Genomic DNA, 16,013 nt, shown 5'->3' with positions numbered 1-16,013 from the left:
GTAGCATGACCTGTTTCAGTATACATGCTTGTATTCTCAATATCCTCCTCCCCAACCTTGGAAGATTGCTAAGACAATTCAATGCTTGACTCTTGACCCAATTTTGAGGTGTGTGAATTGCATTGATTGGTAATCCTTTGATTATATATTACTTAGTTATGTGAACAAACCATTGTTTCTCTGGAAGGCTTTCTGTTTATTTGAATTAAAATATAAATAATTTTCATGAAGGGGCTCATAACTGTTTCCTGTCATGTATTTACATGGAATTTTATATTTTTGTTAAAAGAAAACGTTGGGCAGTCTCACAACGGTTTAATTAGGTAATAATATTTTTTAAAAGTGAATCTGAATTTACACTTAATCTCAAAATGTTATGTTTGCCATATGTACAATGTAGCAGGTTTCAGAATATTCAAACTCAATTACATGATGTGAAAAATGCTTGCAAAAAATATTAACAGAAGTTAAACATTAGGGATTAGTTGGAATCAAAATAACTTTCTGTTTTGTAGGATTTCAAGAATTATTAAAAATAGGTGTGCAAAATGACTAGAAAAAACCCTTTATGTTTTGTGGGATTTCAAGACAAAATAGGTGTGCAATGTAACCCATTTTTCACGAACTTCTTAAAAATAGGCTTAAACAACAATTCTTAATGATACACTTCTAACTACAAAGTCTTTTCATACTTTAATCTCCTGAGTTGACCAGGGCAACTCATCCACATTGTTTAATGTTAATTTATACACAGACTTTAGCCTTTAATATAGGTCTGGAACCATTATTTAAACACTCTTATAGTGTAATATGTGTGTTGTTTATAGTCACATAAAATTAGTTAAGTGTTTTGAATTTTAAACTTGCTGATAAGGTGACTGTAACTTAGTTTGAGTTTTTGTCACTCTACTGGCAAACACAAAACTACAAAAATATGAAACGCAGCGAAAGGCATGTTCAACTGAAGACAGGTTAAAAAAACAAAACAAGGCCACCAGTTTTCCCAACTATTTCATTCATAACATGAATATTACACACTGATCATTAAAACACACACACACACACACACACACACACACACACACACACACACACACACACACACACACACACACACACACACACACACACGTTTAGCCTGTTTAAGAAAAACGGAAATTGTTCCAACTTGACTTCCTGGTGTCACATGCATTTCTTTCCCCAACATGGCGAACGTTGCTGCCCTCCCTGCCGCCGCCGCTGCAGCCGCCAACAGAGACCCAGCCGTTGACCGTTCCTTAAGATCTGTGTTTGGTGAGTGTTTTTCTCTTTCTTGTCCGGTTGCTGCCGTCTATTTGCACAAACATGGCTTTTACCGGTCGTGGGGCCGTGGTGAACTAAAGCTTGCTAACATAGCTAGTCGGCTATTATTTTGTTAGCCAAGCATTGATGCAACAAACTTGAACGGATGTGCTTAGTAATGTACCAGATGTCTACTCCCTTCTGGAAGGAAACTAATATTTTTCATCAATGTTTGGTGTCGATATTTAGTCGGAAACATTCCATATGAAGCCACAGAAGAACAGCTGAAGGATATATTTTCTGAAGTTGGACTCGTTGTCAGCTTCAGGTAAGTTCAAATCGAACAGCATTTCTTACGTGTAACCATCGAATCTTACAGCTGACGCCATATTGTACAAATAACATTTTAAATTGAGTTCTTCAAAAATAATTATTCCAGCATTAACTATTGTTAACATGTATTGTCATGTCATAGATTGCATTTCATTACATTAACTCTATGCTGATGTTATTAGGTTAGTGTATGACAGAGAGACAGGCAAGCCAAAAGGATATGGCTTCTGTGAATATCAGGACCAGGAGACGGCCCTCAGTGCCATGCGGAACCTGAACGGGAGAGAGTTCAGTGGTCGGGCTCTCCGTGTTGACAATGCAGCCAGTGAGAAAAACAAAGAGGAGCTCAAAAGTAAGGCCCTATGTCCTTTCTTCCTAATAAACAGCAGTGTTTTATACTAAGTGCTCTCATGCACAGCACTGAATGATGTTTTAATCTGGTGTTTTATGTCACAGGCTTAGGAACTGGGGCGCCCACCATAGAGTCTCCATATGGTGACACTGTCCAGCCACAGGAAGCCCCAGAGTCCATCAGCAGAGCTGTGGCCAGTTTGCCACCGGAACAGATGTTTGAACTCATGAAACAGATGAAGGTAAGAACTTTTGCTGCCCAACTGTTTAAAATATGAGTTATTTCATTTAGAAATAAAAACGCTGCTCTCAACTGACTTTTAAAGATTCTTTTCCCTGCCTTAAAAAAAGCTTGTGTTTTATCGTCAATCTGTATTACGACAGGTGAAAATCTATCTTTGCACATCTGTCACCCCCCCCCCCCAAACTTGGAAATTGTTGTATTGAACAGCTTCTTTCAACAATTTTTTAAAGCTGATTCTTTTTGTCAGGCCGTTGAATTTCAAGTGTGAGCAGAACCCGCAGGAGTATGTTGAATCTGTCAAAATTAATAGCTCTTTGCGCAAGAGATACGGTGCAGGTTTCGATTTTCTTCTACCCATTTTTAATATCTCGAATTCTCTCTGCTTAGCTGTGTGTGCAGAACAGTCCCCAGGAGGCGAGGAACATGCTGCTGCAGAACCCTCAGCTGGCCTATGCTCTGCTGCAGGCCCAAGTGGTTATGAGGATTGTTGATCCAGAGATAGCCTTGGTGAGGGATGCTGTTGAATCAAATGAAGGGAATAAAAAGTTTATCTGCCTCTGTCTCTCTAGCTTAAAGATAAAGTATGAATTTAAAAAGTGGTCCACTGTAAAGATGTGTGTTTTTCATTTTGTCTGTAGAAAATGCTTCACCGTCAAACTACAGTCCAGCCACTGGTTCCCGGTGGACAGGGAGGTGGAGCCCCACCAGTTAATGCTCCTCCTGCTCAGGCCAACGTGCCGGCATCTCAGCCACAGCCTGGAGTGAGTAAAACTATTTGTTCCTCAAAATGCGGTCACATTATTTCCTTCTTTCCCCAGCAGTCATCATTACTTTCTAGAAAATGGATGAGATGTCACATGACCTTACATAAATGCAGCTGAATCTACTGTTTGATAGTAATACGATTGTCTGTTTTCAGGCTGGTGAACAAAACTATAAAAGTTGTTGTTATTTATTGTGCCTCTGATTATTCATTTTGCTCAAATATGTGAATGTTTAAATCAAGAAAATGTAATCTACCCTGCAAACAGAGGCTAAGTTGTGAATTAAATGTTTCTCTGTCACCAGCCTGGAATGCACGTCAACGGAGCCCCTCAAATGATGCAGCCTCCAAATATGGGAGTTGTCCCAGGATCAATGCCTGTACCAGGACAGGGCCAGGGGCCAGTACCAGTGGGGCCACCAGGTAAAACTGCACAAACACGTCCATTGTCTGTTAAACTGGTGTTGGCATCATTCCTTTTTATTGGCATCGATAGCTTTGGATAATCGATGAATCTCTGTGTCTCGTGTGACTCTCTCTATTTCACCTGTTCTCTTACAAAAGCAACATAACTGAATCATGAATTCCTGCCTGAAGTCATCCGAACACCCATTTGTGATGTGTAAGAGTTTGACTGGCTGACCTTTGAATGAACTGAATGTATTTAATACATGATTAGCCTTTTCTAATAATGAAAAGCTGCTTAAATTTTAACACATGACCACTAGGTGGCACTAGAGCCTCGGTAATTGTCAGCGCGTTACCTCAGAAATGCAGGCCATCAACTTGTCCAGGCCATAATGTTTTTTCTCCTGTACCTGCTCTCCCATCTTGATAAAGGCCACAGATCAGTCACAGCAATGTGAAGAGGCATTGAAAAGAACAACAATCGTGCCTGAAATGTTTTCCTCTCATCTGCACTCTTCTATTTTCTGGGTTAGAAAATCCGTCTTGTTAAGCTGGTACGGTAGCCCTTATAAAGTGCACTCAGCAGGACCACAAAGTGTTGCTAACATGGCTGTTTTTCTGCACGGCGGACACACCAGTCATCAGTTAAGTCATCCGTCCAGCACTTTGGTGCAAGACGACAGGATGGGGAAGAAACTGAACAACCACAGATTACTGAAAATTATCAGTTTGAGCCCTAAAAGAGAAATTTTGTCTGCACAGAATCAAACGTCATTCATTCTGAAAAATGAAGGCAGCCTTTTACTAACACATCTAAACTTGTAACCTGCTGGCGAAAGAAAAAACAAACATGAATTTAAAATGTAAATTAAGTATTTTAATGTATTGTTAAATGTCATTAGTACAAGTTTGTTTTCTTTTACTGAGGGAAATCTGAAGATTCAAACCACCTCATCACGAAGAAGCAGCACAGTAAAACACCAAGTCATCCCTCGCTGGGTTAGCTGTGTATAAAGCACATATAGGCATAATCACTTCATAAAACACATTAATCCAATATTATGCATTTATTACATGAAATTCCGTTCCACACATTGGCGACATAGTGTGTGTGTGTGTGTGTGTGTGTGTGTGTGTGTGTGTGTGTGTGTGTGTGTGTGTGTGTGTGTGTGTGTGTGTGCCAATTCATTTGCATGCGAGCTCTGATGTCATCGGCCCCCCCCCTCAAACTGCCCACAAAAGTGCCGCTTTGCCCTCTTGAGTCTTGTCTCCTGTTTCTTTCTCCACTTAAACGCTGACTCAGGAAACCTTCAGCATTCTCCAACAGGATCATCAGGGCAAGCTGCTATCGAGCGGCCTCAAGGTATCGCTGTTCTCTATCAGTCCACCGCTCACACCACGGGACCAGTACGGCCTGGCCGCTGCCCAGATATACAGCACTCCCATCCAACCTTTTGTCACTTAGGTTCAACAAACTTCTGGTCTTTGAGGATCAAACGTGAACCCGTTTGCCGTCTCAGCTTCAGCTTCCACGAGTCTGTCCGTTAGTGAGCGAGTGTCAGGGTGGGCGGGTCTTTTCTGAAACTTTATCAGCCTTGAACCTAAGCCAAAATACTTGGAATTAGTCAAATCAAATAACAAAGTCTGAGAGCTGATTTTTATCTCGGCAGAACGAAGCAGCTTGAAAAGAAAAAGTTTGCGCGAAGCAGCTGCGGGAAAACTCGCTACTGTAAACTTAATGCGGAGCGTGATGAATTACCCGAACTCTGTGTGAATGTAGGAAGATTCTCTAAATCAACAAAGCCCTGAATTTGAATACATATTGGAATCATAAATGCAGAAGCCACCCAAAAAACTACTTTTGAAAAACTTAATATCGAGAGGAGTAGAGCAGTACGGGTGACAATGGACGTGTAAAATGTGCATTATTGTGTCATTTTTGCAGCACCATTGTTAGGGTACATCTACAGATATTACAATGCACTTTAGTCCAGATTGTGCATCTCCTCGAGTCGGACCACATAATGGAACCTGATGCGTAGTGGTATCAAAGAGTACTTAAAAAAAAAAATAAATAAAAAGCTGTCAGAACTTTTGAAGCAGTCTCTGTCTGTTGTGAGCACCACAGCGCCACACTGTGGAAGCGCATCCCACACAGCCGGAGCCTTTTGCATAAGCTGGCTCGACCAAACTCAAAGGCCCTGATCATTGATGAGCGTCACAGATCTGGGCTCAGATTTCTGCTTCAGGCTCTGCGAGTTCACAGAATGATCTGCTGCAGCAAAGAGGAGCAGTGAGCGGTGACTTCAATCTTTTCTTCTTTATTAATGGTTCGTGCAAAGCCGTCCTGTAGCAGAGTCACGGACGCTGGTTTTTGCTTCTCACGGTGCAGGTGACTGTGTTTAAGACCTGTCATTTATGCAGGTATTCACGTCCTCCAAACCTCTACAAACAGAAATAGCCACCCTGCCCTTCTCCAGCCTGCCAAATGCTCGTCACATTCAGCCTCGCCAGGACTCTTTTACAGCTCATTTTACCTTTAACGGCTTCACTTCCGTGGCCACCGGGTGCACCTTGTCTTTAAAGGTGTCAAAGCACATTATTGTAAGATGGAATTTTTTCCCTTTTCATTACCCTGACATGTGCTTAACGACTTCTCCGCGGCTGTTTGGCATGTGCCTCGTGCATCCTTTTCTTTGTACTGAAACTCGCATTATAGGTGTGTGTCTGTTTTGACAGCATTTCTTTGTACTGGTTTGTCAAAACGCAAGCCTATAATTCAAGCTGTCATAAACGTGCAAATTAATTATGTATGTACAGTTTCTGCACTTTTAAGCCGTTCTTTGTTGAAAGGTTGGTTCTCCTTCCCACAGGTCCCGGTGGCATCCCACCCAGAGGCCTCCTAGGAGACGGTCCAAATGACCCCAGAGGAGGAACTCTGTTGTCTGTCACTGGAGAAGTAATAGACCCAAAGTAAGACCCTCTCCATTATTGCGGTACCCTTACCGAACAAGCTCTCATCCATTATTGTTTTACCCTTACTAAACAAGCCCTCATTATTCCTACCAAGTTGTTTAGACTAAGAGCTGACACCAAGCAGGTCACAGCTGAGAATTGCTGTTGTGCATTCATTCCCCTGTTTCGTTCCATGTTGTCTCACCGGGACGACTTGGCTGTAAAGTGAAGGTTAGAGTTGCTCAGTCACCCTGTGTTCGCAATATTGATGTCATTCAACACATGATTTTTTTTTTATTTTAAATTAGGTTTTAGAAGACCATACATATGATTCTTTGGTTGGTTTTGTTGTGTAATTCTATAAAATCTGAATAAAAGACTGAGGCAGCTCACTGACTCAGCTGGTATGCAGCTATTGTCAGCACCTGTATAGCGCCACTGTCTGACCTCTTGGACGAGAAGAAAAATGTTCCATCTTTAATTGAATCAATAACCTTACAGTTTATTATGCAGCACAGTGGAACCAGATTGTGCTTTTTTTTGTGCCCAAATATTATCCACCATTATTTTTGATGTCCTATTGTTTCCTTTGTGCCTGTGCGCGTTTAGCCGCGGCTACATGGGCGGTCCGCCACAGCACCAGGGGCCTCCGGTACACATGGGCCAAATGGCACCCGGACCTCCTCCGGATATGAGAGGGCCGCCGATGGACATGAGAGGCCCTCACATGGGTGAACCCAGGAACATGATGGGTGACCCCAGGGGGCCCATGATGATGGAGCCGCGGGGCCCCCCAATGGAAGCCCGAGGTAGCGTCACAGTAATGAGAATAAGAATAGGAATGCCCTGATTTATCCCACATTGGGGGACATTTGCATCGTTATGGCAGCGTGTATCGTGCAAAGAGAAGAATTTAAGAGTTCTAAGAGAATTAAAAATAAATAAAAAATCTATGCAAATTATTTACATAACTAAATAAGTGTTGATAAATACGTTTTTATTGCACATGTATTGCAAATGTTGTTTGTTTTTCATTTGTTTTTTGTTTATTTTACTGGGTGGGTTGTACAGTCATATTTACACTGTTAATGCTGTGTGGTTTGGAAACAGGTGGACGTGCAACCATGGTAGTTTGTAAATTCTAACAATGCGTTGACTGTCTGCCTGCACAAAGGAATCTTTTGTGTCGTGCTAACTTTCTGTTGTATTCATTTAATCATCCGTATCAATTGAGCCTCATTGTGAGTCCCGTCAAGTCCCTTTAATTCCTTCCTGTAGCCGCATCCAAGGCGAGGTGATAGAAACCTTTCTCATACAACAGTGAGGACATCTTTCGAAATGCAATGTCAGACATGTTCCTCTTTTTTTCCTTTTCCCAGAACTGACACTGAATGACTGACACGTGCACAAAATTGTCTGCGTTCCCTCCTGTAGGTCGTGACCCGAGAGCGATGGATGCCCGTGGACCAGTGCAGGCTCAGCGGGTTCCCATGGCTGCAGGGATGCAGGGCCCCGTTCCACACGGGATGAGTTCCAATGCCCCCCCACCGGCCAGACCGGTAAAGTGGCCTAATGCTGTTTCATATCGTTGTTGTAAGAGACGCGTAGTGTAAAAGTAAAGAGAAGAAGAAGGCGACATTAGATTGCTCTTCGGCATTGGCTCAATGCAGGACTGCAGCAATGATTTGGAATCAGAAAAGCTCACACTTGTTTAGGAATTCTAAAAGAAAATGATCTTATGGATACAGCACACTGTTTAAACAAATTATTATTTGTTTAATTTTGACCAACCAAAAATTAGGCCTCAGTAACTTTAGCTGCCAGTTTTCTTCTCGTGGATCAGTTCAGTAGTTCAATCTCTGCTTCTCTTTTGTTCCGTAAACCTCGCTGTAGAAAGTGAAAAGTAGAATTTGAAGACGACTAGTCTAAAATCATGGCTAAACTCAGGTGAATATGCCTGCTGGCAGGTAAATTTGACAAAAATAAGAGATGCAACTTTGGCTTTGATTGGAGTTTTGGGATAAGCAGTTGAGAGTCACAGCGGATGTGTCCTGCAGGGTCCTGGTATGCAGGGTGTCCCTCCATCAGGAGGCGGCTTCAGTCCAGGGCAGAGCCAGGTTTCCACTCAGGACCAGGAAAAGGTACGTGTTTATTTCTGTTGGCCAATAATTATGCAGCACTCTGTAAATATCTAACAGATCTCAAAGCTTGACACGGACCATTCATGCTTTTTCTTTTGATAGTTGCAAGTCATTGTGGCGTCTCACTCTAGGAACGGAGACTATGTTTATTTAAAGATCAGCTGCAATTGTTTGACTTATAATGGAAGGTGTTAATGGCAAGGGCTCAGAGAGGTATTCTGGTTCCACCAGTTCAGAGTATCAGAGAGGATGAGACAAGACACCTGACGAGCCCGTCTGTTTTGTAGCAGGGAAGTGCAACTTTCCCGTTGAAGGAAAACTAAAGAGGAGCCGATGTTTCCTTCTCTAGGCCGCCCTGATCATGCAGGTCCTGCAGCTGACCCCAGAACAGATCGCCATGTTGCCCCCGGAGCAGCGACAGAGCATCCTCATCCTCAAAGAGCAGATTCAGAAAACAGCAGGAGCGCCGTGAGGATTCAGTTGATGAAAGCTTTTAAGAAGGCAAAGAATTTTTTATTTATTCAAACGTATCCATCCCTGGATAAAAAATTAGAGGCATACTCATTTTGTCACAGAATAAAAGTTCTCATCCATTTTATTCCCTCCTGTAGGAACTGGATCTCCTCCACTTTGTCACCTGCTGCTTGAACAGATCTGAGGACGTCTCCTTAGTTGGAAATGTTATGTTGTTGTTTTTTTTTTATTATTATTTCTTCGTTGTATGTTCTGTTTTTTTTTGTATGAGAACACAAGGCTGCAGAAAGATTAACAAACAGAATCCCAAGTAGTCAATGAGAGTTTGAATGTTGTCAAATTTTAATCTTTTTTTTCTGTAAAGATGATGATTATTTTTTGTTTTTGGAAAATGTTTGTCAGGTTATTGTTCCGTCAATAAAACACATCAAACAGACATGCATTGCTTTAAACTGTGTATTATCCGGGACCTTAACATTTCGACTCCGAAAGCTGTACAAAAAAAAATAAGTAAAAAATATATACACATTCATCCCATCTGGAAATGATGACTAACCACAGGTTACGTGACTGACTAGTCGTATTGGTTGACACCAACAAGGAAGTAAGAAAACAATGACGCTCTGTACGGAGCCTTATCAGCGCACAGACGATGTGCACCTGTGCACGTCATTCCCCTTTTCCCGCTATGATCTTGACACAAGTCGAGAATACAAAGCGTTTACCTGGCTAAAAGTCACAAAGTAACTGGTCACGTTGAAGGTAAAATATGACATGGTACATTACTCAGATAACTCCATAAATTGACAAAGAACCACAACATAATCACCAAGTCCCTAAAATACAAAAAAAAACAAAACATATTTTTGGCCAAGATTGATTGATTGTAGATGAAGTCTTCAGGGTTTGGGATTTAGTAATTAAAAAAAATAATGGATATAAAATGAACTAGACTGGTACAAGTTTTTTTTTTAAGGAACAGTTGCAGTAATTGTGTATCACTTGTATCTTTTCAGTCCAGTGCCGTAAAGTTATGTGCATAAAAAGCTTGTACGGTAACAGTAAGTGTCAAACACTTCCTGGTGTTGGCACGAGGCCTCGGGTCATACACAAGTCTCATTACTTCGCCAGAAGTGCACTCAATGATTACAAATCCGTGACTGACCATAAAAGCTGGGTGACGCGGAAAATGCACCAGTTTTTTTTTTTTTTTTTTCAGCCAGAGGATTGGAGGCCTGAGCAGCAGTGCGGTAAAACACATAACTTCTCATCGCTAATATGACGCTTCAAAACACACCCAGGTGTCAACCAGCCTAGTCATTATTGTTAGGTAATCCAAAAAAAGAACATCCCTGACAACAGTCTTTTGACAAGCCCAGTAATGGCTTTTCTTGTTCAGAAGTTTTCCTTGTTAAAGTAAAATTTGGTTTTGCGAGGATCCACTTCCGAGAATTTGGCACATTTCTTTTCCAAGACTGTTCCCAGAGCTTCAGGGCCACATAGGAAAGTTCCAACCACAGATCTGCAGACAGGAGGAAAACAAAAAGACTTAGTTAGAATTGCAGGTGTAATGACACCGTCAATCTATATTAATTTAGAAATAAAGACATTTTAGAATATCCTACAACACAAACATGCTTGCGGTTTCTAAAATTAGAATAATTTGTATACCACAAGAAAGAAAGTTACATTGTCTCAGTTAAAGACAATTATCATGGAGTTGTTGGACTTTTCAGTCAAAATTTCTAACTTTACTAATTAAAAAAAAAACCTCAACAAATGTAATCATGCCTATCTTATTGGGAGTAGAGTTTAACAGAAATATGTGAATATGTTGTGAAACAAAGTGAGCCACTGTTTGGGCCTGGTGGTGTGACAGAGGACTTGATCTTACGTTGGGTTCTCTTTGCGAACTATCTCAAACTCCTTGTCCCAGGCCGGTCTGCCGTAGTGGGTTTTCTGTTTGAGCCCGGTGACCACATCTTTGTCATGATCCACATAAACCGTCACATGGTCAGCCTGCAACAGACATTGGTGGAAACCAAAAACAAAAAAAGTGAGGACGTGTCTCGAAGAGGAATTCATCCGGACGATGTTTTCGGAACTCAAGGGCTCAACGGACACCTACGTGACTCTGGTCCCATTTGGTCAGATAGAGGTTGTAGGTGAGGAAGTCTCCCATTCCTCTCTCCTCCATTTCCTTCTCCAGCACCTGCAGCAGGTCGGCGAACCACTCGAAGGCGTGCGTTTCCCGGCACAGCCAGTAGAAGTAGATCTGCAACCAGGAAGCGGAGAGGCGGGCGTGACCAACAAAGATCCTTTCAGAACGGAGCCTGCCACGCCGCCTCGTCATGCTCGGGCCCTATTGTGAGTGCGCCCATTGTTCCCCCATTGAAAAGGCAACAGCGCCAGACTCTCTATGCCGGTCGTCAGGTGTAGCGGAGTGTTAACGTGGTGAAACGTGTCGGAATGTTTCGCCGTGAAAAGCCTCCCCCCCCCCCCGGGTGAGGACATACCTTCCTGGTTCGCAGCCTGGGGTTGGACTCCTTGAACTTGTACCAGATTGACTTGAGGATGGAGGCAAAGGGGGTGACTCCAATGCCGGCGCCTACCAGCATACTGACCTCGTAGTCAAACACATCCTCACTGGCTGTGCCAAATGGACCGTCCACACCCATCCTGATAAAGAGCAGTAAACCAATTAGGTCAAAAACAAATGAGGGTATTGGGTTGAATTTTATGAGTTGCAAGAAGTCAGCAGGTTGATGACGGCAGCAGATAAGAATAACTCAGAGAGGGGACTTCCTCTTAAAACAAAACACAAATATGAAATGCAAACAAACAAGCGACAACAAATACATTTTTCCTTGCCGTGGCCACAGGGAGACATCATGACTCTCATAGTTGTGGCAATAAGCAGATACCTGAAATATTTGCACGACTGTTTTTATTATTCTATACAGCATACTGTAGTTTGTTGTATTTGTTTTCAGGGTGACCTTATAAGGTTCAGCCTGTCACCATTCCTGTGAATTAGAGGAGAGTTAATCTTCACCAAAGTTAATGTTAATCATAAACTTAGATTAGTTTGTTTCTACTGTTTTAGGATTAGTGTTACATTAAATGTATTCTTTCCGTGTCTTGTTTCCACCAAGAACAAAGTTCAGGCCAATCATCAAGTCAGAAATACAATAAACATATTAAATACATATCAATCAACAAAGATATGACTTGAGGTGCTGTATGGTGGAAAAAATGTAGATTTTTAGAAACGATGGAAACATCGGTTGAGAACATCAGTCGACGTTTACACCACGCAGGCTTCAAATAACGTGCGATTCTCACTTGGGCCCCTGCGATCCCTCCGGCAGCTTCTCCATGATGTCGATGAGCTTGTCGGTCCAGTCTCCAGCCGAGCGGATGTGGACGCTGAAGAAGTCCTCCTCGGGGGCCGAGGTCATGGTGAACGGGTGCCACTCCAGCTGGGAGATGGCCGGGCAGTTGAGGAAGACGTACTGGCCCACCTCCATCTTGAAGCCACTCTTCACCAGCTGCAGCTCCAGCACCTTGGACGGCCGCATGACGATCTGAAGACGGAGGTGAATTACGGCGTTTATTGCAAAGAAAAATAAAAACAGGAGGAGGGAAGGGAGGTGGTGGTGGTGGAGGAGGAGGAGTGGAACATACCCTCCTGTAGTGGACGGTCTGCAGATACCGTATCAAACGCAGAAGACGCTCGAAGATGTACAGCACCATCGGGCCGATCACATACATCCAGGTCTGAGAAGGTGGAAAAACAGATTTGGGTTCAGCGCCCTGAAAAAAAAGTCTGAAACTAAGGAGATGTGCGGCTTCCGAGCGTCTGACCTGAGGGAACGATCCTGCAAACTGAGGGATGGGGCACTCAGGAATCTTCCCCCAGTCTTGAGAACGGTCTTTACAGAAGGTTAAGTTGTGCGGCGGAATCGTGGCCTGCTGGCTCCTCACGATGCCCCTGCAGGCGGGTTGGACAAAGCGACTTTAGACACAGTCGGTGGCGAAACCAGAGAGGGAGAGGTATTCCGGCAGAACTCTTGGGTCTTACCCGGCTCCGTGGAAGACGAGTCCGGCGAAGAAGATGATGAAGAGGTGGTGGGTGTACCAGAAGACTTCGAAGTAGCTGCGTCGGATCACCTCCATGGAGGAGGTGATGATGAGGATGAGGGCCAGGGTGATGATCACCCCCGTGAGGCCCGCGATGGTGGTGAAGACAAAGTAGGTGGGGATCTGCTGCGGATCCTGGGAGGAGGAGGAGGAGGAAGAAGAAAAGGAGGAAAAGGAGGAAGAAGAAAAAGGAGGAGGAGAAGAAGAAGAAAAGGAGTAAAAGGAGGCAGAAGAAAGAGGAATGAGAAGAAAAGTAGTCAGAAGGAGATGGAGAAGAAGAAGAAGAAAGAAAAGAAAAAAGAAGATGAACAAGAGGAAGAGGTAAACATTAGGGAGGAGGAGGAAAAACAGGCTGGTGGTTTACAGGTGAAGGTGGGGTTACACCCCGGACAAGTTAACAGTTCATCGCAGGGCCACATAGAAGAACTAAAAACCATTCACACTCGTCTCGCACCTGTGGCCAATTTAAACTTCCCAATACGCCACACGTGCGTGTTTTGGACAGTGATGAGAGAGTCGAGCTAAAGAACCAACACAGACACCCGAGAACATCACGACTGAACCAAAAGAGCCCAGACCTGGCGATCGGACCCGTTTGGAAAACATTACCGATTATTTTCATAGGAAACAGTCAGATGACTTACGAGGTTTGTGATGCGGATGGGGTTCAGGTAGGTGGTGTTTAGCTGCGGGTCGTCCGACAGGTTGGATAGGGCTGTGCTGAGGTTGTCGTAGACACCCTGTCTGCTGTTGTTGTACCACTCCACGTTGAGCAGGTGGGCGATCATGTGGACGGCTGGCGGGGCACATAATAAATCATTTTTGAAAAAAAAAAGAAAAGAAGAGACAGCAATGTAGTTTTGAAATGTCGGACTTAACAATGTTTGCGGTCGCTGCTCCTGTACTAAAGATTGAGGTTTAGTTCGTCTCAGGGAAGATAAGATTAAAAGCACTTTGAGTCAATATTTACTCTGCCTTTTCTATCTCGCCTCCAACTGCCCCTTTTCAAACTACGACTACTTTGACGATTATAAACTTGGCATATGTCAGATGCTGAAAAATCAAAGTCTCTGCAATTTAAAATGAAAACACGAATCAGTTCTGCGGGACCGCATCAAATTCTTTTTGTTCACGTTTGGTTCATTTCATTCTTGCCTTGTTTACTTTACCGTGTCGCCAGGACCTAGTTTATCTGATAAGAAGTGAAATCACTCAACCCCAGGATGGACAGGTTGAAAGAATGATGAAGAACATGGCAAACAGACGAGAGTTTTAAAAGTGTGTGAGTCAGCGTCTTTGAGTCGGATTTTCTGAAAATATTCCACTCTGGCGATTGCTTTGCACTCATGTCGTTTATCCCTCCGCAGACGTGAAACCCCCCTCCTTTGAGCTCACCTGTCATCAGCGCGATCATATAGGCCACCAGCTTGTGGAAACTCAGATTTTTGTCCAGTTGTTTCCTCATTGTTCTGCTGCAGCACTGAAGAGATAAAAAAAAAAAAAAAAAAAAGTCAGGGATCAGTTTCAAACCTTTAGCAGAAACTATGTGGGGGGGGGGGGGGGGGGGGGGGGGCGTGTTAGAAAACAGACACTGAGAAAATGAGTTGTTGCCTTCAGGTTTCCGTTCATCAACTAAATACAGATGCTCATGCTCAATGCTCATGCTGTTTTGTAAACGGGAAAAAAAATCCCCTTCTGAACCATAACCATCCTAGTTAAAATAAAATTAAAATTAAAAAAAAAAAATGTTTGTGCAAGAAAATACGTAAATGTGTAACATTGTGAAGTGCAGACAAGTGGTGCCTACAACAAACCTCGCGGAAGAACAATATTTAGCAGTATAATCAAAAGTTTTATTCAATATACTCATCAAACCATGCTCGTCAACAAGGTGAAAACAAAGAGCTGGACGAGAAAATGTCGCACGTTTTCAATGGCTGGCAAAGAATGAGCGAAAAGTGCGCAAATGGGACGTTTGAATGGCCTTTTAATGACCCTAATTAAGTCACACACACACACACACACACACACACACACACACACACACACACACACACACACACACACACACACACACACACACACACAAAAGCACGTAATCTCACCACGAAGTTGCCTCGGATCAGGGACAGCAGGTTTCTGCACACCGGCAGCAGGATCAGCAAGCAATTAAAGTTGAGCACCGCGGCCGGAGCTCTGGCCCAGGCCAGGGCGGACTGGAGTTGAGGTGAGAGAGCGGACGTGGTGGGTTAATTTTATGCAGGATAGAGAATTAAAAAACAACAACAACAACAACAACAACAACTGCTTTTTGTTGTTCTGCGTTTCTCACCCCGAGGAGGTGGCGGGTGTAGAAATACTGCTCGCCCAGGTCGTAGAAGAAGTAGAACCAAACGAAGAGGAAGATGTTGATGCCCATCCAGACCACCTGTGAACACCTCACCGTCACTAAACTAAACTACTCACGAAAATTCATTTGAAAAACACAACAACATACATTTCACTCAAGATGTGGCTGATTTTTTATAATAATAATAATAATAATAATAATAATAATAATAATTATTATTATTATTATTATTATTATTATTATTATTTAGCGCATTTTACGCAGTTTTTTGTGAACAAAAACTGGCAAGAATCGAACTCACTTCAAATCTTTTTTTTTTTTTGTCTCTAAAGATTTGCAGGACTCACCAGCATAACGGATGTAAATCCATTGTTAATGATCCAGTTACCCATGTTGAACTCTTGATATCGGACCCAGACCAGCAGCAGAGGCGGAATTCCCGCATCCTCACTTCTCTGCGCCTTTTAACCATTCGGTCCCCTCCCTTCCTCCTCCCTCCATGCGCCATGGCTTACGGACACAAGAGGGCGGAGCTTCATGACGCACAACCCATTGTGGGAAGTTCAACGC

The 16,013-nt window shown here is 43.0% G+C and overlaps 3 protein-coding genes across 4 annotated transcripts in view; 2 read left to right on the top strand and 1 right to left on the bottom strand.

The window, feature by feature from the left end:
* tspan6 (tetraspanin 6) overlaps positions 1-16,013 on the top strand; it is a 120,773-nt gene that overhangs the window by 48,512 nt on the left and 56,248 nt on the right. The gene's annotated exons all lie outside the window — the stretch shown is intronic.
* Positions 1,140-9,389, top strand: cstf2 (cleavage stimulation factor, 3' pre-RNA, subunit 2). Of its 2 annotated transcripts, XM_076046597.1 has the most exons (14): positions 1,140-1,293; positions 1,531-1,609; positions 1,797-1,966; positions 2,071-2,207; positions 2,597-2,716; positions 2,848-2,970; positions 3,278-3,395; positions 4,684-4,743; positions 6,254-6,353; positions 6,945-7,144; positions 7,770-7,894; positions 8,393-8,476; positions 8,826-8,977; positions 9,088-9,389. In XM_076046597.1, exons 1-13 carry the CDS (start codon positions 1,206-1,208, stop codon positions 8,946-8,948), a joined length of 1,527 nt encoding a protein of 508 aa, XP_075902712.1. In that variant the 5' UTR covers positions 1,140-1,205; the 3' UTR covers positions 8,949-8,977; positions 9,088-9,389. The 2 variants fall into 2 exon arrangements, with proteins under 2 accessions (XP_075902712.1, XP_075902713.1); XM_076046598.1 differs by lacking the exon at positions 4,684-4,743.
* On the bottom strand, positions 9,732-15,934 carry nox1 (NADPH oxidase 1). Its single transcript, XM_076046596.1, has 13 exons — positions 15,791-15,934; positions 15,426-15,521; positions 15,199-15,309; positions 14,489-14,573; positions 13,738-13,889; positions 13,035-13,228; positions 12,818-12,944; positions 12,638-12,730; positions 12,296-12,537; positions 11,467-11,629; positions 11,079-11,225; positions 10,845-10,969; positions 9,732-10,472 (listed from the first exon to the last, which is right to left on the bottom strand). The coding sequence occupies exons 1-13, from the start codon at positions 15,833-15,835 to the stop codon at positions 10,346-10,348; spliced, it is 1,707 nt and encodes a 568-aa protein (XP_075902711.1). The 5' UTR covers positions 15,836-15,934; the 3' UTR covers positions 9,732-10,345.

Source organism: Nelusetta ayraudi, unplaced genomic scaffold, assembly GCF_046127955.1.
Source record: "Nelusetta ayraudi isolate G7.1 ecotype Tasmania unplaced genomic scaffold, CSIRO-AGI_Nayr_v1 ptg000090l, whole genome shotgun sequence".
Lineage (NCBI taxonomy): Eukaryota > Metazoa > Chordata > Actinopteri > Tetraodontiformes > Monacanthidae > Nelusetta > Nelusetta ayraudi.
The sequence above is the reverse complement of the archived record's forward strand: the minus strand, read 5'-3'. Positions and strand labels throughout refer to the sequence as shown.